We start from the raw sequence: 25785 nt of genomic DNA, 5'->3' as shown, positions 1-25785 counted from the left end.
AAAATTCGATTCTGTTCTGACCTTCACCTTTTACAGTACATAATACATGTTGAAGTAGTTTGTTATGTGCGGGAGACAATTATATGATTCGAACAAATCAAATATTAATCAACGTTAGTCTGCTCACTAACAAATCGTTAATGTTTTCTATTAAGCAGGTGACACTAATGACATCAAAATAAGAAAAAAATAATACAAAAGATCCTTCTAATCACCTAAACAAGTTCATTGTAGCGAACCCATTTGTTAAACTTATATCTTCCTTTGAGACTGTGACCGTAAACATATGGCATTCTAGCGAAATGACAATATGCACTTTGCTACAAAATCGAACAGAAGAATCAGCACGTCTTTCACGAAGACACCTGCGCCTAGTGTCACTGTTTGCCAGTTGCAACATGCTGTCGGAAAAATGACGTACGATTGCGCAGTTCTAGCATCCTCAACAAGGCAAGACATAATCAGAGAGGCAACATTTAATTTGATTTGATACTTTAAATTCAAAAATTATCACTTGATTGCACAAATGACAAATAGCTAACATTTCGCGTCGGTATGTCGCGTTTGTTCTCTGTCTCTCCAGCCGATCGTGTAAATCTCGAATCTCTACGCGGATACATTTAATAACTCTCACACCGATGAGCATGATGACAATGCATACACTGTTCCACTGAGCGAGGTATTGCCGGGGAATGGGAGAGGCAGATCAAGCACAACGGTTGCACACCAATTTACTAGGTGACCCATTGACATTTGACGTTCGTTTGGGTTACGACTGCCACAAGTTAAGTTGCGAGGCAGGCAAGTGTTAGTAGCAATAGCTCGGCTCCCTATCACATCTTGGTTCAACAATCTGTCATATTCAATTGTCAACGAAATTTTGTGCGTCGTTTCCAAATCTGCTTTGTTGTTTTTTTTTGCGTATCGGTTGGAAGTGATTTGTTTTCCTGGTGTACGGGAAACGCCATGGTGCCGACAGGTGTATATAACCTCCAAAATTTCGGCTGGTAGCGTGGTACGTGTTTATGCCACACAAACATTTAGGTAATCAAACAGCACACATGACACCGAAGCTGGGAAGGAAACTGAGTGTCTTACAGTTTGATTAACTGACTTTGTAGATTCTCGTCGAAATTGAACGCCAAGCATATGTCCTTCGGCGAGAAATTACTCACTTAAAACTGGTCAGTCTGCAAAACACAACCGGCAGCTAAATGCCACTGTTGACCTCTGTATCGAGCTGCAACGGTCGTAAAGTGTGTGCTCATCTCCTAGAAAAGAGGTAATAAAATTGCAATCAGACGACTTTAACACGTTACGGGATGAATCAATCGGATGAGGTATGCATCGGAGGACATTGCGATTTGTTTCATTTCCGGTAGCATTGACGGTGAGAGAATAGATTTCGAGATCCGAAAGGTCTAGGCAATGTTGGAAGCAGCTAAATTAAGCCACTAAAGAGCAATAAATCTTTTAGGGCAATTTCTACACGAATTCAGTTTCTAGTAATAACAACCATTAAGATAAGATTAACCGTAACGGTGTTAAGATTTAACTGTCAATTTAGATATTTTTTTTATAGAAAAGAAATACAACAAATTACCTGCCATAAAACAAAAGCGTAACGGTTGAAGATAAAATGTAAAATTAATTAAACAATACTCACCGTGGCGGTCAGTTAATCTCTGAATCATTAACACACCACGTCACCACCACCGTAGATGTTCCTTTCGTCGGATTGTTTATAATCTATCGCAAAAACCGTTTATTTTGATGGATTTACGAGCTTAGCTTCGGTGATGGTGGAGTTGTCTATTTGGTAGCTAATGATAGCACTTTTGGAAGGCATTTCATTGACCATATTTCACTGCAGAAGGTTCGTCTTCATCATGTAGGTAAGGTACGCTGGTTAGGTATGTGATCAATCGTTCACCGGACCTACCGCGATCGATACGATGATGGATGCGAGACCAATTATAGGTTGATCGGATTAGATGGTAGCTGAACAGAGGGAGTTACCTTGCGAAGATAGCTTCCGAATCAGTTGCTAAAGATGATTGTTTTGTAGGTGATGCGAGATAATGGCATCATTCATAAGCAGGATCATTTCTTAGACATAAGATATATTATTTTTTACAGTAACTTAAACGATGGCTTATAGTACGTAGTTTTAACCTTCCGCGAATATATGGAACAGGTTGAAGAGGATTCGTTAGTATTCAGCTGAATTTAATTAATGTTTGACCAATGTTTCGCATTAATAAAAGATGCGTCCTTATCTAAATATTTTAATCTTCTATATACACATACACGAGAAACACGAAATTTTAATCCGATGGCTTCATCGGGCATTTCTGCTTTCGTTTGTGTTTGCTTTCGTAAAGGGCGTCGGCTTTTGATATTTCCAACCGATCGACAATTTATTTGGTAACTGACCACCTTCAAACATTTTTTCCAATCCCTTTTCGTACGTGCAGAGCCTTACACAGAAGAAAGAGGTCGTAAACCGGCGAGAGGGGGGAGTGAATGCGGTGAGCCAAACATCATTGACACCAATCCGCACTGGAGCTACCTTGCTGGAGAAGAACTATTTGATAGCTCGCATAATAATTATAGATTCCCTTTCATTAGCCAACAGGCAAACAACGCTAGGCTGCCGAATAGGTGACCCCCGTCCGTCCGTGGAGCCTAACGCGCCTAACGTTCCATCATGCGGAAGAAGACCTTCGCCTACGAACCGGTTCCTGACAGTAAGGTCCCTCCTATTCCTTGGAATCGGTGTTAGACATCGAGCCGAGCCGTAATGTGTTTTGCAGCTTTCGATATGTTCCTTAACATAAGAGCGGTTAGGTGTTTTCCATTATTTAACAACGAATCACTTAACTCCCACTGAACCGTACAGAACGACACTGACACTCACGTGTAGATAAATTTGGATTTCTCATTTGAGTCTAACAATCCTTTAGAGCTCGCAAGCGCAACTCATATATTTCGGGTGGGATAAGGTTATAATAGCATGGCACATTAAAGCAGAGAGTAAATAATAGTGAGTTTCTGTGACTTTAAATGCTGGGAGTTTATACAAATCACATATGTCACTTGTTGGTGATCCTTGCTAAAAGACAACCCAAAACAACTTTCCAATCCAACACTCTGTTCAGCTAACATCAGTTAACAAATGTTGCAATATGAATGCTTTTTTAGGTAAATTTAGCGCAGCCAATACTGCTGAGCATGGAAGATGTAAATTGAATATTTACATTTGGATAACGGATTAGCGAAAGTTCGAAGTTGGTGTTCCCCGCATTTAAAATGCATCGTCTGTTGCAATTTTGCTATGTCCATTGATGGTTGTTGAAGGTCATGGTGCGCAGAAAATGCACATCTTCAGTACGACTTATAGTGAGAAATGCCTTCTTTTCGTCGTAACGACCTACCTGGTTATGTCTTCCAATTCTCACTTATTGAACTTATTACCGCATAGCTGGATAGTCCGTCAAGACGTATTATACTATATAATGTAGAGCAGAAGAATTTTTTTAGTAAACTCCAAATGTCATAATAATCAAATATAAATTTAGTTAACACCCTTTGCAACTAGATTTTTTTGTAGAAACCCGGAAAACCCAATAATTTGATTGATAGCGCTTTGCTCGATACTTCTCCAATCCGTTGTGTTTGATGGCCTTACTCTTCTCACTGGCCCTTGCGGAAATGTTGCTCTATAGTTTGGACTCCTATTGCTTGGATCCGTAATGGACGGGTGCGATCCTTCATCATGTTTGTAGTACACAAATTTCTGGATGGTTCCTCTCTTGCCCTGCCGAACTAAGAGTCCAGATGTCGTAGTCGCCTTCAGGGTCATTCCTTATTTGCTGCTTCATTCTTGCTCTATTACATTGATTCCCTGCTCTTCTCGATTCTACGATATGCAATAAACAATAAATATCTGTAGAATAACACCTTACTCGAATCTATCACTTTTGTATCTCTAGATCTTTACCTCTAAACCTTTGAGAAGAGTGCATCAGACATTTGACGAAGAACATAGACCGATCTCAAGACACAGTTTCGCTGATCGCGATCGGAGATGTATCTTTTCTTTACATGACATCCGCATCACCGGCGAAACCGCTCCAGCATTAGGCGATTAATCGAGCTTCTGACATTTTGACAGCAATTGCACGACGCGATCGCGGTTACGATTACGATCTAACGATTAACGTTCATAATTCCTTAAGTAGTCTTAAAGTCAGGGCTTTAGTTAGAATTTCTGTCCTGTGTAATGACATCCCATCAGACGTATCCGGCCAGTTTGGTAGCTACGTAATTGAAATGCTTGTACTGGCTTGTACAGCTTTATCTTACAAACACAACAGTCAGAATGCATCTTGCTTCCGGTCCGGTATGGCGTCCATCCGCATCTTCGATCGATGTGAATAAACCGGTCGGATGTTATTACTCACATCCATACTACCACCGGTGCACTTTTTTTTGGGGACCGGTGTGCAAATCTCCACTCCACAAATGACCTCCAAATGTACTCTCCCTTTCACTGAACGAACACCCTGCAGCTCATGAATAGAAGATGCCCGCCGGGGTAACGAGCATTGATTAATTTTCCTCCCACCGATTCGACCCATTCCGGACTGATTCGGATCTGGTCTTGAACTTTCGGTGCTGCAAATAGCCCACTACAGACGAGATCTGTTGAAGCAGTGCCCCGCAAAAGGGGGAAAAAAGAGGATAAAGAAGCGTACATAAAACCATCAAACCAAAACCGCGGGAACCGTTCGCCGTTCGCCGATGCGTTTTGAAGAAGATGAATGTGACAATGCACATAATGTCACCGCGTGTGGCGTTGCGATTCTCGAGCGTAAAATACGCAACGCGGTGAGTATATTAATACGATTCTATCCACCGATGGGGGATACTCCACGGATGGTCATTACCGATCCAACCGCCGTTGAGCGAAAGAAGCAGCCTTCATTTCACGCGAATTAAAATGAAATCATCGCATGAAAAACGATCAATTCGCGAAGGACGGTTTGGCAGGTGAGGATGATTCAATTTAGTTCCCATGGAATTCTACGATGATTGAGTGGATTTATCTAGACCAAAGTCGTATCAGAAGTTTTCGATAATAGAAATGAACGTTAATTTGCATTCGTAGTGCTTCATAAATATTTCTCCAAAGGTAAATGATGATGAACAATATTCCAAATTTATTTCCATTTTCAATAACATTTCCAGCTTTTGAGTCCATATAGGTATATCTAGCGACCATTAGAATTCACACTTGGCTATATTTAAAGGTGCATTATGGTGCTGCTGTTGGGTCACGATGACTCACAACACCCTACACGTCATCCAAAAGCATGGAATTCAAATACCATAAGGTGCGTTTCGTTGCATCCGAAGCGTTGAAAGACTGGTTGCAATCGTAATAAATATAATGCCCTCGGTGCCCTCATTTCGAGCCGTCCAGTCCAGTGCCATCCGGAGTTTCGGAGGCCAGCATGCATTGCGCATTTATGTTCCGCCCATGCTCTAGACATGGAGGAGATCCACTCTATACAATCTGCCGTGTGGGTGGTTTCCAGTTCCAGCTTACCAATCGACACATCTTCACATCTCGTTCGATTCGGGTGATGCATTGACATGCTCCGCAATCCAATAGGTCATTTCAAACCTCATAAGATACGCCGTAATGATGTGCTAATGGAACGCGAATGGCAAAAATAGAGAACACTTGGGCACTTGGCGTTTAGCGGAGTCTAGCCTGAATACAGTAGGATAACATCCATATAGGATGGGTTGGTGAGAACAGGTTTTGAAGGTTCTCCAACGTATGGACATCTTCACTACAACGAGGCATCGAGCAGGGCGTGAAAAACTGGAAATATGGTCGAGGCGTAATCAATTAGAACAGTGCAGAAGCCCTTTTATGGCGTCTAATGAAATATTTTTGTTTTTATATTTATACACAAACACAAACTGACAAAAGATGAACGATGATAAAATCCTAAATAAATGCACGTCCCTTTAATAATAATACATCGAAGGGACTATCAACACATTTTCACCAAATCTTTCCACCGCACAAAAGCATTCATTACTTAAGCGCTAATTATGTTGTGCTGTCAAGGGTTTTTGGAATTAGACATCCATTGCAGACCTTACCGAGTAGACGACACATCGTCCAAGAATCACACCATCACCCCCAATGTCACCGACAGTGGTGGTAAAGACATGCTGGTACATAACGTACCACCTGTGGCTTGTCGAGCGACATGCATCTTAAGTGATGCTAAAGCCTACCCAGCGGGTAATTAGCCGCGACCTTCAGGCGTGAGAACTAAGCGTGTGAGGTTAAATCGTCATCGAACTCCAGTGTGTCTGATGGATACGACATCACCCGCACGGAAGCGAAGCGGAAGTAATTTTGTGTCTTTTTCTTACACCTGCTGTATGTGACCGGTTTCTCGTCGGTACGGGGTTACACTGTATCTTCAGTAGGTTAGTAGGAATTAACCTACAAAAAAAAAACATACCCCCGCGTCATGTCACGACGCATGATTATGCTCAGCCTCATGGAACATATAAAAGGGGAACGTAATTTTTAGCACCTTTGCCCGGTGTTTTGCTTCCTTCCCGGCCCGACCCGTTTCGTAAATGCCACTAGACGGCTGCTAAACTCATCATTACCGCATACGGAAAGTGAACACTTCCCGACTGTCTACCGTACACCGATTGTGGGTCCATCAGCATCCACTAGTGGCACGGGTGACAAACGTAAAGATTATGTCACTTACTGTCAACAAAACGTATCTTGGCGCGCGTGCTACATCGTTTACTGTACGTGATGCAAGAGCAAACCGTGCACGTGGCCTGGATGGTGGGTCTGGGTGGAGTGTCTAGCATGTCTAATAGTGGGATGCAGCTTACATTCCAGGTTACCCAGGCAAAGCAATCGCAACAGATCAATAAGCGAACGCGCTTTAGCTTTACATAATTTGAGGTTATACATTTACAAATGGATTATACGGTGAAACAATTTTTGGCACTGTTTTGTTTCATCCATTCACAGTTCAAACTAAATTTAACCGATGGCTTACGATCGATAGTGACGGATCGTAAGCGCAATTGAGTGTCAGTTAGCTAACGACAAGACGTTTCATTTGATAATGCAAAACAATCAGCATTTTAGACAAAACAAGCAAGGAATACCATCAGAACTGAAGCATGCAAAAGTCTTCGGACAATTAGTAAATTGTTATATGAAATAGGAAGAAAACAAACACATAATATAATATAATAACATAGATATAAACAACATAGATATTTCATATACTTTCTCAAAATAGATAAAATTAAACAATCGTAATTTTGCCTTTCCACTTGTGTCATCATTAACACCTTTGGTACAATATTATTTTCAAGTGATTGTCTGATATTTAGCCTTTGACTGTGCACACCGAAATTGCAAAATCGTTAGCATGTTCCATAAATTATACATTTTTGCAGCGACTATCTTAAATGCAATCCAAAATACAGGGCAAACGATTGTGCTTGGTTTACTCATTGCACCACTGCGACTGCACGTGGTTCATCGGAGCTGTAGCATCTTTGCTTAGTAAAATTCCCCAGCACACAGCTGTGCAAAAAGCGTGAGATTTGTACCCAAAAATCGTACCCAAAACCATGGTGTGTACGTGCATTTGCTTGTGTCTCATTGATTGAGCGTGAAGGAAAAAGCTTACGCATGATACAGGTCGGGGACCATTCGTCTGGTGCATCGTCAACATCATTCATATGCAGCCTAATTGTTGGGTCGCTTGTCGCGGCGTAGACACCTTTCACGAACAGAACAGACATCCCAAAAAAGATGACTTACGGTGCACTGCAGCGAGGTTTAGTGACACACAAATCGCTGGCACAGGGTGACGAATTGATGCACGTACGACAGCTTAACTATTTAAGCGTATAGGAGTTACACCGAACACGAACGGAAAGATGCTCAGAGGTCATCATTGCGGCATGGCTGCGGTTAGTCCGTGCTGTGTTATGCAGGTCAAAAAGATGCAGAAAATAGTCCAACTGCTTAGAAGGAGTGCCACTAATGTACTTAGTGTAGGAATAGAGATGGGCACACTGTCAATAGTCAGATGAAATCAAGTCAAAAATGCATTTTTTATTCTTTAAAAAAAATCTCCTTCGTTCACGATCAAGTTTTGCAATTCAAACTGTGCTACTCAAACGAGACCGGGTAAAATATTCATCAAAAGCTACAAAATGGTTCATAAAATACGCTCCCAACCGAAAACGCTTTAAAAACAATGCCATAAAACCTTTCCCCGCAACAAGAGTTCGATTGCACTTGAATTATGGGCCAACATTTTCGGGTAATGAAACTGTTTCCATCAGGAGAATATCTTGCGCTCACCGTTGTTCCTTATTCGGTGATGACCACACACAACGATCTGAGGAGAAAAAAACAGCGACCTTCCGAAGTTGGAATCAAAGCGCAGCGCGTGATGTACTTGACTTTTAGACGCTACTTGAGTTGGACATGGGGCACACCAAATTATTCTCATCAAATGTTAAGAAGCTTACTGGTTTGTAGGAGGCTTTTTAGTGTGGTTTATTTGCCAGAATTCTCGCTGGAATTACGCCCAGAATAGCTTGTAGAGTAGTACCACATAGTCTGTAGACGTATGGTAATTTTTTTTATTGCATACTCCTGATACCAATGTCTCGAAAAGCACATGTGGACAACGAAGTATTGTTCTATGTTCTTGATATTTTCAGCTATATCTTGATCGTCCACTTCAATCGGTAATCTTTACTTTGACCTTTAAAAATCCTCAAAATTGTACTTCTAAAATTCGATGACTTAAACTGCTGATACTTCTAAACCAATGATCAGAATCAAGAAATATAGAAAAAGGTCAACGGTATGATTGCGCTAGGAAGATTATAGCAGAAGCTTACAGAGCCAGAAATCGGTCTTTGACGTCATCTATACGCTTTCCTGCGGTAACTACTGTAACATGAAACCAATCGATCAAGGAACGGCTAGTAAGATGCAATTGCTCCTGGACTTCACCAAATCCAACACCATCGCTGTCGTTTAATAGCTTCTCCGACTCGTTAAAGAGCAACTAGTTTTCCAGAGTCGTGGTCAAGTGTAGCTAACAGTTTACCGTGCAAACCATCCAACCTCTGACCATGTTGTAGCATCGCATGCTCGTTCATAATGCAGCAGCGCACGCGCTCGGACCGCAAATATTTGCTTTTATCACGCCGCACGTTCGCTGGTGTGTGAATCTGCGCATAACTTCCCACAGAAGACTTCAGGTCGTACCTGTACGGCTACCAATTTACATAACCAACGGCAGTTGCCCGGCCAGGACAACATTGTCGTGATCTTTTACGATCAGTGTAGAGGGCGAAACACACCAAATCTCCGTTCGACCGAACGTTGTCATCATCAGAAAAAAGTTACGCGCACTGATCATGATCATCCTCACATCATCTACCTCTGTAGCATCGCGATAACCCCATCAGGTGGCATTGGTCCATGAAACGATGAACGAGTTAGCGCCAACTTAGCACAACACGGGCTCACCTTTCGCCGGTCCGTGGAGAGGGTTTCCCTTTTTCTCTTTCACTCTTTTTGTTAACGTACCACAGCAAATTACATCGCGTTCCGTAAGTGCCGCCTGATACGATGCCAAGGGCTGTACAAAAAGGACGGTAAAGGTCTGGCCTTCCTGTGCTTCTAATAGGTACTAACCGTGACCTACTGCACTGGTACGGTGATGCCACGGGAAGGCTAATAAATTCATTTTCGCTTTCTATTCTAAGAGAAATCAATTACCTTCTTCATGAGTTTGTCACAGATCATCAGATGGAAGTGGAATTGCAATTCCGCTTAATGCATGCAACCTGTTCCATGTCTGTACGCTTTGCTCAAGTGAGTTGTATCGTAATCTTCCACTATTCTCGCTATGTAAAAGCAAGACAGTTTAACAAAATGGTAGGAATACATCCAAATATTGCGAAAATATCACGTGCTCTAAAGCAGAATTCTAAACACCGAAGAACTCTCGTTAATCCGCCAAGACAACGCCTAGAAACGCTTGTTCATACATAAGTTATGCCCATTTACTGCATTCATTCAACGACCATAACGATCAAGATCGGAATGAAACTGGCTTCCTGTGTAGACGTAGACGCTCATCCCCAAGGTCACAGACAAATTGAAAACTTGAACTCTTTTTCCAAGCTTTCGACCATTTGTGAACCACTTGCCGATCGGGTTCACCATATCTTGATCGAACTGGTTTAGGCTTTCTGTTTGATGTTTTTTTAATGGCGTTTTTGTTTTCTTTTGTTTGTTTGAAGATGAACAACTAGAGGGAATGAGCCGCTGCATCAGGATACGGTCAGCATCCTCAAGGTCGTACGGCTTGTTCCACAGTGTTTAGGAGTGTTTCTTTGTCATGTAGGTTTTTGCCAAAAATCTTGTGGTGTGCAAATTTGCATAAATCCGAATCGACATGAGGTACAAGAGGGACTAAGGGTGGGTGTATTATATGATGCGTTTTTGGTGTGCTTGCCAAATAACAGCAAGCATGATAAGCTAATCGTATGAATGAATACATCTGTTTGAAGTTTTAGTCCATCAAGATATTCTAATGAAGTGTAGTTCTTAAATTTGAAATAGCATCTTTTGTTTTACTTGAAAAAGTCCGCCATTAGTTTCTCTGCAGCATAGAAGCTTCGAGATCGATCTTCCGAAGATTTAGATCCTTCTTCAAAGTTATTTGGGAGATATAGTGTGACAGTTAACTCCGGCATTATTATACATATTCGTTAATACTAGTACGATTATATGTCTTCAAAATATATCGTCTAGTCTGAGTGCACTACGCCTAAACAACTACTTTGTACAGAGCACCATTTTCTAACACACAATCACAGCGTAAAACACAATCTACCGGTCCATTTCCAAACAATAGCCACCGGTTTCACACTTCATATGCGTTAGCAAACCAACCTCAACATTCTTCACCACAAGCAGAAGGCGTCCCCAACCACATACCATACAAATGGAAAAACTCTTCACTGAGCGAAATTACTGCAACGGATTTCCACGCATATTCCACTATTCAAATGAATGGATCCACAGTTGATGGCGAAATTTGTGCCACATTAATCTTCATGCGCACCGCCATGAAGCCATCGTCCGGTTCGAGGTATCATTTTTCATACTTCCCAGACGACTCCGACCGACCGGCCGGCCGAAGGGTTGTTTATGGTGCGAGCATAAAACGCGATCGCGATCGGTATCTTAGCCCACCCCAGGCCATGCCAGCGTAAATGGTTACGCTTTTTGGTTCAAAATTTAACACTTTGCTTCCAAACATAGATGCGTAGGTCTGAAAAAGATGCCTCCTACGAAGGTCATCTTTTACCAGGGGGGAATAAGTGCGCGTGTGAGTTTATAGATGAGTTTGGAGCTTTTGTTTTTAAGTTTGTTTTTTTTCTACTTTTTATCTATTAGTTAGTAGCATCAAAATTCGCCTATAGATAGTAGACACATTTAACTTGCGTTTTTGAGACAACTACTTTGACAATTTTACTGTGTGAAAAGACAGCAAGAAGCTTAGCACATCATAATCGTACATTACTGTGTGGTGTAATAAGCTGTTTGAATTTACTAATCGAAAGGGCCCGTACGAAAAAAAATGGATTTCACTAGAGGTGACACGTTACTGGAGCCAACTATCGGTAAACGAATTTAGACATGCGTTGTACTAGGGTGCATACCGATAGAATTGTCTGACCGGTACGCAATTAATTTTATGCCTTTTTTCGCACAATATTTCATCGACATCCATTACAGAAGTTGATTTTATCAATTCGAGGGAATTGGGTCAAGTTCTAAAAGCTGGTTGTGACATTATTAGGTTCGTCCTAATGTTTGTTAATGCGGGGATAATAATAACATCTCTAAAAATTAAAAATAAAATTTAAAAAACTTCAAATAAAGTTATGTCAGTCTATTCATTGCACTATTGCCGTAGCAATAAGAATCATTTTTGAATCCGTAGAAAGCCGTTAGAACAGTGGTCAATGTTCCACACTGAAAGTCATAGATTTGAATCTGAAACAGGATCGATAAACAAAGATCTATTCCAAAAAAGGATAAAAAACAAATAACTAAAACGCATTTTTGGACACTTTAATACAAAACACTTTAATGCAATCGTCTAACGGTAACTCTAACTTTCTCACGACTCTGAAATTCGCAAGAAAGTCAGCAAACACATGTACCATCGTAGTGTTTCACCGCCATGACCCAGCTGTTGCGAAAATTCTGCAACAAAAATCATTACCTTCGAGGATCACCGTAATAAGACGGTTCGTCTTAAACCCGCGATCACGCTGATTGCGTGCTTGCGGATGTGGGTTTGTGTTGTTTTCGTGTTTTATTTTGTCATGTTTCTTGATTCTCTTCCCCCATTCGTTCCTCATCTTTGACGACGAATCATTTGAATCGGTGGGCTTCCGACCGATGCGGCGAACTAATGTCTACCCTTAGCACGTCAATTTTACGTCCAAACTCCCACAAAACGAAAGCGAAACATCTGGGAAACTGACATGTCCTTCGTGTCAGTAGTGATTTGTTGTTCTTGTTGTAATATGAGGATTTTTTTACTTTTGCTGACTGACTTGTTAATCCAAAACTGATGCTTTTTTTTTGGTGCGTTCCGAATGAAAGACAAGGTTTTTACTAGCACGAATATGAGGCAAGTGTTTAAATTCTTGCCAGTAGTTGAAATGAGAAAATTACGATGCGCTTCCGGTTATTTGATGAACTGAGTGATTTGTTTTTCTTGGGATGTTCGTATAGTGCTTCAAAGAGCACAGCGAAATTTCCAACAAGAGACACTTGCCATGCTTATGTAAATGATCAAACCTTAGCTACACACCTTGACCTTCAGAGAGTGCGAACGGACGGATTCGTTATTACTTTTGCTATGTTCGGAAGAAAATAGCATAAGCAGGAAGTCGAACAAATCTCAATAAATACAAACTATCTAACTAATTAGTTGATCGCTTAAAAAAGTACAGTGGAGTGCCGATTATCCGGGAACCCTTTATCCGGCTGTCCCATTATCCGTGCAGCTCGGAAATGACAGTTCCAAAGGCGAATTGACATATTAACTGCAAACCGGTGATAGCAAGAAATAATAGGATCAATAAGGAATAATATTATTTGCTCCAGTTCGTCCAAATGGAACAGATTTATTTTGCATAATGCACCTAAGAATATTACAATTTAGCTTTAGAAAAAAATTCCACCCAATACACACTAAATACTAATATTTGTCAATACAAAGAGTTGTGCCTATTATCCGTGATATTCGTTTATCCGGCAGCTGCCGAGTCCCGATGAGGACGGATAATTGGCGTTCCACTGTAATTTCTTTAGCCACATTGAGCTAGACTTATGTTTAAAGAACTTAAGTGTTGAAAATTAAAAATTATCTCTCGTACTAGATGAAGCTTTTATTGATGTTTCTTATGGATAAGATCGGGTATTGCATGTGTTATAGTAATTAACACTTTGCAAGTCAGTAGAAGAAATAGCTTATTAAAAATTTTATTAAGCCTTTTAATCGATCATGATCACTTTACGTAACCTGTTTCAAAGTTGCTCCCATTATGTTTAGTGTCATAAATAATTGATTTATAGGGACAGGAAGAAATCGGATTTTGCACGAAAAGCACTAGGTAATATAAAACTTTCAATGCATATGGCTCTCGTTAGAGTTCATCTATGAGATGTGCTTCATTCGTACAATAAAAAGATGGACATCGTTCGACTCTTCCCGCCAGGGCAAGCGGCTGTGCCTTTGGTGCAATGAGCCTAATTCGTCACGTCACGCGTCACTTTACCGGCACTCGAACTGCTCAATGCACGGAAAAGGGATACCATAAATATCGATATAGCACCATACAGATAAGGCTCGGGAGTATCGCAGTTCGTGGCTCATGGAACTTGCTGTTGTTGATGGCGCTCAGCCTGGCGTGGTAATGGGCAACAAATTATCGACCTAACGTTGTGCCTCGAGGGATGAACGATCCGAGATGTTTAGTGTGACCTTTACACTCCGACAACAAAGAGAAGAATAGATGACGTAGTGACTGTTGCGGAATCAAGCAGACGATTGCCTAGCCTAGTCTTTTAATAAGAATTGCGCCATTTGATGACCAACAGGAAAGCAACAATTTGGGTATGTTAATACAGTTTCCATTTGACACACTAGCATTAACGTGTGTATTGGAGGTGTTCCAAACCAAAAATCCCAAAATAAACGTTGTCCCATCAAGCACGGCGGAACTACCATTCGTGTATTTACATATACCAATCTTACAGCGTACGGAACGTTTTCCTAGTATCTAAAATATTACTGCCTGATTACCGAGTTTGTAGTAAAAACCATGTTCACAGTTAGATCCTTCACATTTTCCTGCTCCAGCCACGGATGCCGGTTTAACTGGAGGCTTCTTGGAGAAGTCTTTATCGAAGCCACTATTTAAGGCATTTTGTCGCTGTGGGGTTGGTGCCTGTGGTCGAGCCGATGGTTGTTGTCTAGCTGGTGCTGGAGTAGCTTGTGGTCGTGGCGTTTGTGGCTGAGGTGGCTGCCTAGTCTGAGTGCTCTGGTTTCTCGGTGGAGATGCTGGCCTTGTCGGTTGAACAGCCTGTTGTGGGCGTGGTGTAATGGCTTGTACGAATGCATCTGCCGATGACTGTCCTCCTGCATTATTTCCCTGCACGCGTGATCCGGTAAAGAACGGTGCCGCTGTAGAGCTTGGTACTATGCTGACCCCTTGTGGTCGATAACCGTAACTGGGTGCGTTAGTAGGTCGCTGTGGCTGGAATTGCTGTTGTTGCTGCGGCTGGTACTGTTGCTGTGGTTGGTACTGTGGCTGTGGTTGGTACTGTGGCTGTGGTTGGTACTGTGGTTGTGGTTGGTACTGTGGCTGTGGTTGGTACTGTGGTTGTGGTACTGTGACCGACGGTTGGTATACCGGATCTGTATAAATGATAGTCGTTGGCGGACGCACCTCGATCGCTTGCTGAATCTCAACGCAGTACGGTCCGACTCCTCCATTTGTGCAACAGAACGGTGGTTGACCACCGTTATCACACGATTGGAATACTGGAATTTGCGGAACCTCGCAGTTCGGTCCAACTCCTCCATTTGTGCAGCAGTACGGACCAACGCCTCCGTTCGGACATCCAAGATACACTACCGATTGCGTCACGGGAATACTCGGATATGGTGTAGTTGGTGCCGGAGGTGGCGGCGGCGGTCTAGTAGTTGGTGGTGGTCTTGGCCGTGTAGTGGTAGGTGGAGGTCGTGGCCTCGTTGTCGTCGGCGGAGGTCTTGGACGTGTAGTTGTTGGTGGCGGCTTTGGACGAGTAGTTGTTGGTGGTGGCCTTGGGCGGGTCGTTGTTGGCGGAGGGCGAGGTCTCGTTGTTGTTGGTGGTGGCTTAGGACGAGTAGTTGTTGGTGGTGGACGTGGCCTAGTAGTTGTTGGTGGAGGTCTCGGACGAGTCGTCGTCGGAGGTGGCTTGGGACGCGTCGTTGTTGGCGGAGGTCTCGGACGGGTCGTCGTCGGAGGGGGCTTAGGACGCGTCGTAGTTGGCGGAGGTCTCGGACGAGTAGTTGTTGGTGGTGGCCTTGGGCGGGTCGTTGTTGGCGGAGGGCGAGGTCTCGTTGTTGTAGGTGGTGGCTTAGGACGAGTAGTTGTTGGTGGTGGACGTGGCCTAGTAGTTGTTGGTGGAGGTCTCGGACGAGTCGTCGTCGGAGGTGGCTTAGGACGGGTCGTTGTTGGCGGAGGTCTCGGACGGGTCGTCGTCGGAGGTGGCTTAGGACGCGTCGTAGTTGGCGGTGGACGCGGCCTAGTGGTAGTCGGTGGTGGTCTAGGACGAGTGGTGGTAGGTGGCGGAGGTGGTCGTGTCGTCGGCGGAGGTCGTGGCCTTGTCGTTGTGGGCGGTGGTGGTGGCCTCGTCGTAGGTGGTGGACGAGGTCTGGTGGTAGTTGGTGGCGGTGGTGGTGGCCTCGTTGGTGGTGGCTGTGGTGGAGCCGGAATCACAATCGGAGGTGCGGTCAAGATACAGTCAGGCGTGCTTGCTCCATTGGTACAGCAGTGAGGTCCAGTGCCACCATTCGTGCAGGTTCCATAGACGAACGTTTGCACCTGAACAATAGGAGCTCCGGCATGGCCGTGAACATGTATCGGCGGCAATGGCGGTACATCCGGAAGTACACAGTTTGGTCCGTTTCCTCCATTGGTGCAACAGTGCGGTGGAGTTCCACCCTGAGGACAAATAGGCGCAACAGGTTCACAGTTCGGTCCCTGAACACCTTGAGTGCAAGGCGGCAGGTATCCATTGTCGGGCTTCGTCGGCTGACAGTGTGGACCATCATTTATCAGACACAGTGGGTCCTTAGGGCGATCGTAGTGATATCCATTATCATCCTTTTGACCTGATCCTCGGCGGCCAATATCGGAAGTGGTCGATTCTTGCTGAAGCAATGCCTTCAACAAGTTCTGCTTATTCACTGATGTGATAAGGAAGCTTTCATCCGGTAAAGCTTCCGTCCACGAGGCGCAAAATAGTGCCCCAAGGAAGAGTAGGAAAACGATCTACAGAAGAAACAATAAAAGTAGAAACACTTTCGTTTATCAATTCCATTCGTACAGAGCACCACGATCACTATCATGCACTATCGAAAACACTGTTTAGATGTCATGGAATAACGCTTGCAGTACCTTGTTTTCCATCATCTTCCGGCACGTAACGAATAAGTACAGCTAAATCCTATTGCACTCCTGGCGGACTGATATCCTCATACGGTGACGGAAACCATAAGACTACTAGCTACACCTTGCTGCACAGAACTGAGACTAGTTCAGAGAATCCTTTGTGTGGACATATTTATACCATGCCGATCGGCGATACTGCAGTCCAGTTTTACTGCCCGAAGATGTCTCCATCCACGCACGGGCTTGGTGTCCAGATGATAGTGGTCCGAATTCTTGCTCAAACCATTTCGGTTTTTGACTCATTTGAATATGGAATCAAAGCATTTTTTGCACCCTCCGACCGATGGTCTCTTCTGATGGTGGGTAGCGAAGAGAGGTTGGGCCGTTCGTATCTTTCGTCTGAAGATCCATCTGCTATCATCATTTAACACAGCAGTGACCTTCGGCAGGAAGACGGGTGAAAGAAATTTTTGCAAAATACTGGCTGAACTTTGAGACACTGCCGGCCGGCAACTGTTAGAAAGAGTCCGCAAATTAGTGTGCTGAAATGTAAGCGAACACGAAACGGGCGAAGGAAACAAAAAGAAGAAACGGACATTAAAAATCTTGCCAGAAACAAACATATGTATAAAAAATGTCCAAACAAATGCTGCACGCGATACACTCGGAACATTTAGGTGATTTCGATGCGACGGAAAGTGAAACTGGTTCTCTGGCCTGTTCGACGAGCTTGGAGCTTGGACACATGATAAAGTTCGCGAATCGACCCGACCGATCCCCGGTCAAAGCAACGGGCCTAGCGCGACGATAGTACATTATGCGCCGGACGGGTTCTGAATGTTGGTGGTAGGAAATCGATCGCGGGTGACACGATACGCTAAAAAACATACAGAAATCAGCATACAGTAGGTCTAGCAGATGGGTCCAATATTGTTTATCGAATTTACCACCCAAAACACATCTTATAAACGTTGAAAGGGGTCAATAAAAGTCAAGGATATTCTTCTACCATTTGATTGATGTCGACAAAGATGAGATGAAAATTGGCGGAGATGTTTATCACTGTGACCATTTCAGATTAAACTATTTAAACAAAAAAACAGAAGCAGGAAATATAATTAAAGGAAAAAAGTGTCGTTTCCATTTAATACTTCCCAGGTAATCAAGAAATTTATAATCAAGTAAAGCACAAAAAGCATAGCGAACTTAGAGGTGCTGAAGGCATGGCTGACCATTTCTTTGCTTCTTTGCTACAAGGTCCGGATACGATTTGATACCTGTTGGTCTTGTCATGTGGAAGCGCGCCCTCAAGCTGTTTCATTGTCACTTGGAAATGGGATGCGAAAACCTGCCCCTTTTGCAAAATACATTTTACTCTAAATTTCCATTCTACATTCATAAAATTGTCGATCCGTTCTTGGGTAGATCGTACCAGTTTTATGGCTCATCCACAGATTGCTGCCAAGACATAGAAATTTCGAAGGAAGCAACCCGAGGGGTGCCGGATGAATCCTACTGACCTTTTGATGTTGATCTCCCCGCTGAGTCAACCCGAACAAGAACTGGCAAATGGAGTTTCGGTTCTAAAACTCTCCCATCAAGCGCACAACTTCATGACCAAAAAGTTGAAGAGGTGAACTGGTTATGGCCATGTTTTGGCCGTTTCTTATCGAATCGGTGAATTTTTTTACATTTGTTTTCCAAAATTAAATGCAAGGAATTAGGCAGACCCGCGATTCCGCAATCGCTTTTTGCTACGGGTCGCAGAATTTTCTTGCCAGGCAGTCAGGTTTTGGTGTAGAACCGTGCTGTAGGATGTGTGCAAATGGGACAAAAATATACCAACCTTGTGGTTTTGTTTAAGGATCAGTTGAGTTTTGCACGGTCCAGAACCGGATGTTTGCAAGTGGTTCTAAATTTATGCGTTCGTTTAAATTTATAGACATTCTTTAGAATTATTTTGTGCGATGATCGAGTTTATATCTGCGGGGATATGTTTGATGACATCCGTTTCTAACTTCCAGCACACAAATGATTTGAAAACATATGATAAAAGGACTATTTGGACTAAAAGGACTAAAGGAATTTGCTCAGGGATTAAGGAGCTAATCGTAAACTATCTTCATAAGAAATGTTAGTTGCTATAATAGCAATGGCGTCGTATTTTTAGAGTAATGGAACCAATAGTTTTATATTCTGTAGATAATTTTTTTTTTCGCTAACACATTTTTATCTCAAAATTACCATTCCCTACTGATGAAACACCTTTGACATTTGACACTTGACAAACAAAAGAGGCGAATGTGCAAAAGCCTCGTAAAAACAGAACAACAACTTGGCAAACAAAACAAAAAACACGTGGGGACCAAAATTAGCTTCGATAAGATGCCAATAGAGCAGTAAAACTGAATATGCTAAGCAGCGGGATAGAATCAAAACTAGAGTTCAACGAATTGATTCAAATTTCGTAGCTCTATTTAACATACCAGATGCGCTTGCTTGCACGGCTTTGCAAGGTTGTTGAAAATGTCTCGAGTTTTTTTTTAAGGCAAATAGTAAACTCTGTTTCACAACATCGAAATCGGGTCCACCTGATCATTCACTGTCAGCCCGTATCAAACGTGCTTCCATGTCTGTGGATGTGTTAAAACGTTTTTTGTCTATACATTTTACTTGCTACCACGGCAGTGATACAAATAGCGACAGTTTCTATTTAAATTAAATCAGTCTCGTCGGAATAGCCCAAGAGGAAAGATGCTTCGCGTGCGTTCATCTAGTGGAGAAAGAGTCATCCATTTTTAAGTTGTTTTTGGTGTTTGAATCATTTGTTTAAAAGTGTGAACAATTCGATGAAACACTTTTCAAAATGGTCTATCATTGTGGAGGAGCAACTCAAGCAAATTAAAACTTAATCTTCTTCCTTTCTTTCCAGTGATCATATAATGTATTTGTGTAGGCTTCAATAGTGAATGGATAACTTCGATTTTTTTTTACTACGCCGAGATTTTCAGATTGATCCTTAATTAAATTAAAGCAAGGGTGAAATTGACTACGAACCGGTTCAGCGAATAAAGTCAAAGAAAGCTTTTTATATGCCAGGGATGATTAAGTAGTAGATTAAGGGTTGTTATAGAGATATTACAAACCCCTCGAAATGGCATACAAATTTCATCCCATAGCAGTACTCACTGAATTGATAACTGTTTAATAATATTTATTACCGATATCACTAGATCGCCTTGTGATTAGGGCTCAAAGCTATTTCATATTAAATGCTAGCGACTTTTTAGTTTCCTTAATCCTCTAATGCTACGGACCAAGTGTGTCTGCTTGTTCAATTAACTCATTGCTGGGTCATGAGGAACTATTTATTTCGAAGATTTACAGGGACCATATTGCCTAAGTTGCCGGTGTCGAAAAAATGTTGAATCTTTGGAGCGAAAACCCAATACGGTGGAATAAAAGGGGAAGGCCCAGGAAGCTGGATCTCTCCATCGTATCATCCAAGCGTCTCTCAGAGAAAAGAAGAAGATGGTGACACTACAGATACGCACAGGGGCGGTTTAAAAGGTACGCAAACTAAGCAGATGCATACCGTCAATGTACTAATATACATATCGTGATTCATTGACCGATCTACGGTAGGAAGTGTAGATGGTCGTTTAGGACTCGTCAACCAGGAGGACCCACAAACGAAGGTTGGAATTATTAATACCAGAAGAAGGGATCATCATTCCTTATGAAATCTGTCCTCTCCTCGATCATTCCATTAAAAGTTTGGCTTCTCGCGATCGGTCGCAGTTTACCAACAATTTAAATTTTTTCTCCCTGGTTTACGGGTAAGTTTGTCGGCAGTACGATCATCATTCGTTTTAGGGCCTAAACTACCATTCTGCTTAGGGTCTCCGAGAAGCTTGATCCGCCACTGAGTATGCAAATGAAATATTTTAAATCGATTTTTATTATTTATTCGAATTTACAAAACTTGTAACAAATTACTTTCTTTTTACACAATTCACACATCAGACCGAAACAGAAGCTTATAATAAATTATAATAAATTGAAAAAGACTACAGCATAGATTACACATAGAATAGGCATCGTGTTAGTGAAACATCCAAACATTTTCGTCTGTACTATTTAATTAGGTCAACAAAATTAACACAAAAAACTAGTTTTTCAGATGATATGTTTTATTTATTTCTTGTTTATTTTTATTGATTTGTTCGCATATTTATTTTTTATAATTTAATTTTTTTTATAACTGGAAAAACTATATTTGTATGCTTTACATTCAATGTTACACCACATCTGACCTTTTCTCATAGTCTACAATAAGAATAACATTAAAATTGTCTCATAAGTCTTTTTTATTTTCCGTTAGGCCGGCCATACGGCTTGTCCAGTCGCATAAGGCTCATTAGAGTTTAGATTTTTGAAACAAAAATGAATAATAAATTGACGTTTATTAGTAAACGAAACATAACTTTCGTCACGCAAAACATAACTCATGCACCGATTATGCTAGATCCCTTTTTTGCCTAAAGTTCAACATCCTCACAAGCAACGATGCTAAATTGTCTGTCAAGGACTACATTAATCATCCGACACACCGACATAAGAAAAACTCTCGCATGCAAAAGGCCAATATTTATCAAATATTATTAGCGATTTCCAGGCGACATAACCGACACCAATTTGTAATTCATCACCTACTACTACTACTACTAGCTGGTAATATGATGGAACTAGACAAAAAACACCCTAAAACAAGCAGCCTTGAGAGTTTGCGTATTGCTTTGCATATAGCTACCAGCTGGCGCATAAACATAATCGAACCACCATACCCTTACTTGCCGCTCGCGAACATATGCGTAGCTCGTTATTATGCTTGTGCCTGACAGGTATGAAGAGGGTTTCTTTGCGTAAACGAAAAAAAAACATCATAACCAAAATCTTCTGGTCGAACAGCGAATTTTATTGTCCTGCGCAACCAGCGCCAGGTCGGTTATGAATATTCAGTCGAAAGAAAGCGCCCACACGGTTGCGCCCCAAACGCCCGAGAATGGTGCGTCCAAACAAAGTCTAACGATTTGCCGCAGTGGCAGTGTCGAAAACGCCACCCGACATACCATTTAGCAGTATGCCATGTTCGCTTTCGGCACCGAAAGGCTTACAAAACATTATCATAGCCGTGTGCTGTGCGGATTGTGCAAATATCCGAGATCCGAATGCATTGCGAAAAGTGTGTTAGCGAAATGGTAAACCCGAGGAACCAGGGAGAGTTGCCTTATTTTTTTGCACGGCACACAAACTCACCTGCTGACAGACGTTGCAATCGATGCACCCGATAGTGACGCGTTTAGCCCGCAAAACTGGATAACCTTGCGTGTGACACGTCCAGTGGGTGTCCGATTGCGTCTTTTCCTTTCCGCCGGAAATCTTCCGTTTGAGTGGAAAATTGTTCATGACGTGCCGTAGTTCGTTTCAGCAGCATCCGTATCGGAAGGGTGATTGATTTTGATTGATTCGGAAGAATCGCAGGAAGGAACTGGTACTGGCGTATCCTTACCTTCCGATGGGAATTACTATCGAATCGTTGGCAAAGTCACGCAATCAGGTTCGATGCTCCTGTCGCATGCAAAACAGAAAGCAAAGGCAGAAGCTTTGCCAAACGGATGACCTTGCGCTAGAAACCTTAGCCTGGCTCGTGGCTCGTATTCCTCCTGTGTAGCATACATGCAACTCCAACCAACAACAAAAAAGAAGCTGCTGACGAACGACAAAAGCACAACCGTTGATAGTTGTCTATAGATTAGCAATGTAAATGAGATGGAAATCGAATAATATTTCGTCGAATACTATGAACAGTTTGTGGAAACGTTTTAAAAATAGTATAACTCATTTGAAATGGTGTAATGGCCAAGGGAGTGGTTTTGATTGATAACGATGATAGGTGTGTTTTTGCAGTGACAAAAAAAATCGAAGGAAAAGTTTGTTGGTATAGTCTTACGCAGATCTGAATGGTTTAGTCATGTATCTCAGTGAGTTTCAGCATATGTCACATATATCAGTCTTAGTCCAATGGGTGATGCTAGAGAATTAGGTATTATTTAAAAAAAAATTGTGGGATTTCATAGCTGTGACCTGATAATAGTTACTAACAGCATTCAAAATTGTTTGTAAATTTCCTGCTCTCTCTGCTATTATGTCTCTGAAGATTATGAATGTCTTATCTTGAAGATTTTAGTCTAAGTGATTAGTTGCTTGAATTTCTAAGGATTTTCGGCTGTACTTATATGGGACTGTACAATTTACGTTATTCAGTTAATAATTTAATCTAGGGCAACCCACTCGACTCCTATCCACTCCACACTTTTGAATGTTCGTCAATAGATAGTCCAAGTTACAGATATACAGTAATTGAACATGGCCGATCACGTTCAAGTTTATCTGTCATTCACATTATTGGATAAAAAAACGATTCTTTAATATTAAAAAATGGGTTTAATGAAATATTTTAATGAAATAAGCCTAACTTTAAAAAAGTTTTATAATTACAACTACAACCCAAAATAAACGTTAGAAAAAAAATTATTAAAAACGAATACTAAATTATAATTTGTATAAAAAAACTACAAGGTCCACTAGTTTTCACTTTTTCGCGAATTCCCCAATGCAGCATCTGTGTCCCCAAAAAACATTCATTCGTAGTAAACACCTATCCATACCCTCATCCCAGCTGCAACCTGATGCCGAATGCAATCGAACGTTAAATGAAAATTAAGTTGACAAATTACGCTCTACCATTCACGGAACGGAGCGCAACACGATCATAAGTCAACGCAATCGATTACCCTTGCCCACCTCAAACAAGCGAAATCGGCGGGAATTTCGCATCATTAACAGGACCGATCGATGGATCTCTTTTATCTGCACACTAGCCTGGGAACAACGTGCGTCCATGTGTGTCCGAATGGGGTTTTCGAAAGATTGTCTGCCAATTTTTAATGCCGCCAGAATCAAGGCGAATGTGCATTTTCTATTAAATGAATAAAGGTGATCAAATCGTGCCAAAAAAAAAGAAGCAAGCGCTTCGTTAAGGTTAATGTGTAGCTATTTTTAGACAATCAGAAAATTGACTTTAAATTGATCATAGTACTATGTATGCGATTGTTTACAGCATATTGTTATGAATGTTTTTTTAAACAAATTTAATAAACAGCTGACTTGGAGCATTAGGATGTAACGATTATGATCGTGACATTACACATGCTCACCTTGCTAGGTGTAGTAGACATAATTAATCAAATATAATACCACAGCAAATTTTGAACGAGCTCCATTTTTAATAGCACATGGTTAGAGGTTGAATATAAGCTCGTAAACAAAAAGATTTAAATCACCAAAGTGTCAATCTCCGATCATTGAAATAGCATTTCATCACATTTCGTTCTTTATCTTACATTTATGCCGTTATATTGATACGTCCTACTTTAAATTCTGTTGTTAGTGCCTTATAATGTCCACCCATAACATATTCCGTCACATTCGACACGCTTTAAATTACAATACAGTGACTTGATAAGCGACGAACCTCATCGTCAGACATGGGAGTTAATTCTAATCAGACATCGATTAGCTGTAGATGGGCCCAGGTACGTCTGCCACATCACAGTTTGTGCCTTTCAAGCATGGTGTGAATGACAGATTGACCACGTTACAAACCGGTGTCACACAGCAGCCGAGGCGTGGTCAACAACACCTTGAAAATTGAACCAATCCGATCCATAAATTAGATGCGGTTAGGGCACTCACAATATCACACACTCAGGCACCAGCTATCAGTACGACGTAATCTAATGAAGTCCAAATGTCACCCTCGAGAGATGTTCATTCAACTAGCAGTCGAACCTGACCGATAAGCTGAACTTATGATCTGGCAATACTCGGGAACCATTTTTTCCCATTTGGTTATCCTTAAGTAAACTGAGTTTCGAAAGTGCGTATTGTTTGAGATGAATTTGTCGCCACTGGCCAAAACCATCTTTCAGGATGTCTATTCAAATTCTACTCAATAATTGTTAGCCTACTGCACAAGCACAGTACATTCTATCCAGTACCGGCATCGCCAAACGAGTGATGATGAAGCCAAAGCTCGACATTCGATTAAGCTCCGGGAGCGGGATGACGCCGCGGTGGTGACCTTTTTTTCTTGTTGCCTACCGATGTACGAGACGGATTCAAAAAGCATAATCATGACGCTGGAGGGATCGAGCACGATGCGTCCGGGGTGGGACTGACTAAACTTTGTCGCTTGCGTTCGATGCCGCGAGTGAATCACTCTCACTCTCCGTGCGGATCAATCTCTCGCACGTAAGAGCGCCGGCTCTTAGTAGTGTATCGGTTCTCCTGCAGACGGACGGATGCTGTGCTGTTTGTTTGCCATCACTGTACGGCATTGTTTTCCCCTCCTCCGGGGGGTTGTCCAGTAGCGTGAGAGCAAATGTGCCGCCGCTTTGAAAGAGAGCGTATTGCGTGAGTATCGTGCACCCTAGTGGTGTGCCTCAGTTAAAAGGGAGGGGTGTGGACCTGCTATCAAGATCGGGCACACTAAGATCGGACCGCACGCACCCTCGGTACTCGGCAAACGGTGCACTTGCGGGCATAACTAATTCTCGTCCCCCTCCCGGGGGTTGGACGGGGATGGGCGAGAACGGGGACGGAGACACTGTGCGATGATCGTTTGATCGTGTGTCTCGCTTGCACGGGAAGGATGAGCCCGTGATGAGTTCGTCTCCTGCGGCCGGTAAGGCCACGGATGCCTGCCCGTCAACTCGCCAGGGCCGTCGACGTGTTGGCCCGGACGGACGGTGGTACCGTGCACCACCCTAAAAAAAAACCTACCGACGATATAAATAAACCGTG

General features: G+C 42.3%; 1 protein-coding gene across 3 annotated transcripts; it reads right to left on the bottom strand.

Moving 5' to 3' along the window:
- Nucleotides 1–12947: 12947 nt before the first annotated feature.
- Nucleotides 12948–17543, bottom strand: LOC125769275 (uncharacterized). Of its 3 annotated transcripts, none has more exons than XM_049437931.1 (3): nt 16864–17543; nt 15927–16737; nt 12948–15683 (listed from the first exon to the last, which is right to left on the bottom strand). In XM_049437931.1, the coding sequence occupies exons 1-3, from the start codon at nt 16876–16878 to the stop codon at nt 14479–14481; spliced, it is 2031 nt and encodes a 676-aa protein (XP_049293888.1). In that variant the 5' UTR covers nt 16879–17543; the 3' UTR covers nt 12948–14478. The 3 variants fall into 3 exon arrangements, with proteins under 3 accessions (XP_049293888.1, XP_049293887.1, XP_049293886.1); XM_049437930.1 differs by having other exon boundaries at nt 12948–15554; nt 15798–16737; nt 16864–17540; XM_049437929.1 differs by having other exon boundaries at nt 12948–16737; nt 16864–17539.
- Between the last annotated feature and the right edge of the window lie 8242 nt (nt 17544–25785).

This window comes from Anopheles funestus, chromosome 3RL (genome assembly GCF_943734845.2).
Source record: "Anopheles funestus chromosome 3RL, idAnoFuneDA-416_04, whole genome shotgun sequence".
NCBI lineage: Eukaryota > Metazoa > Arthropoda > Insecta > Diptera > Culicidae > Anopheles > Anopheles funestus.
Note: the sequence above shows the minus strand (reverse complement) of the source record. Positions and strands in the feature narration are given on the sequence as shown.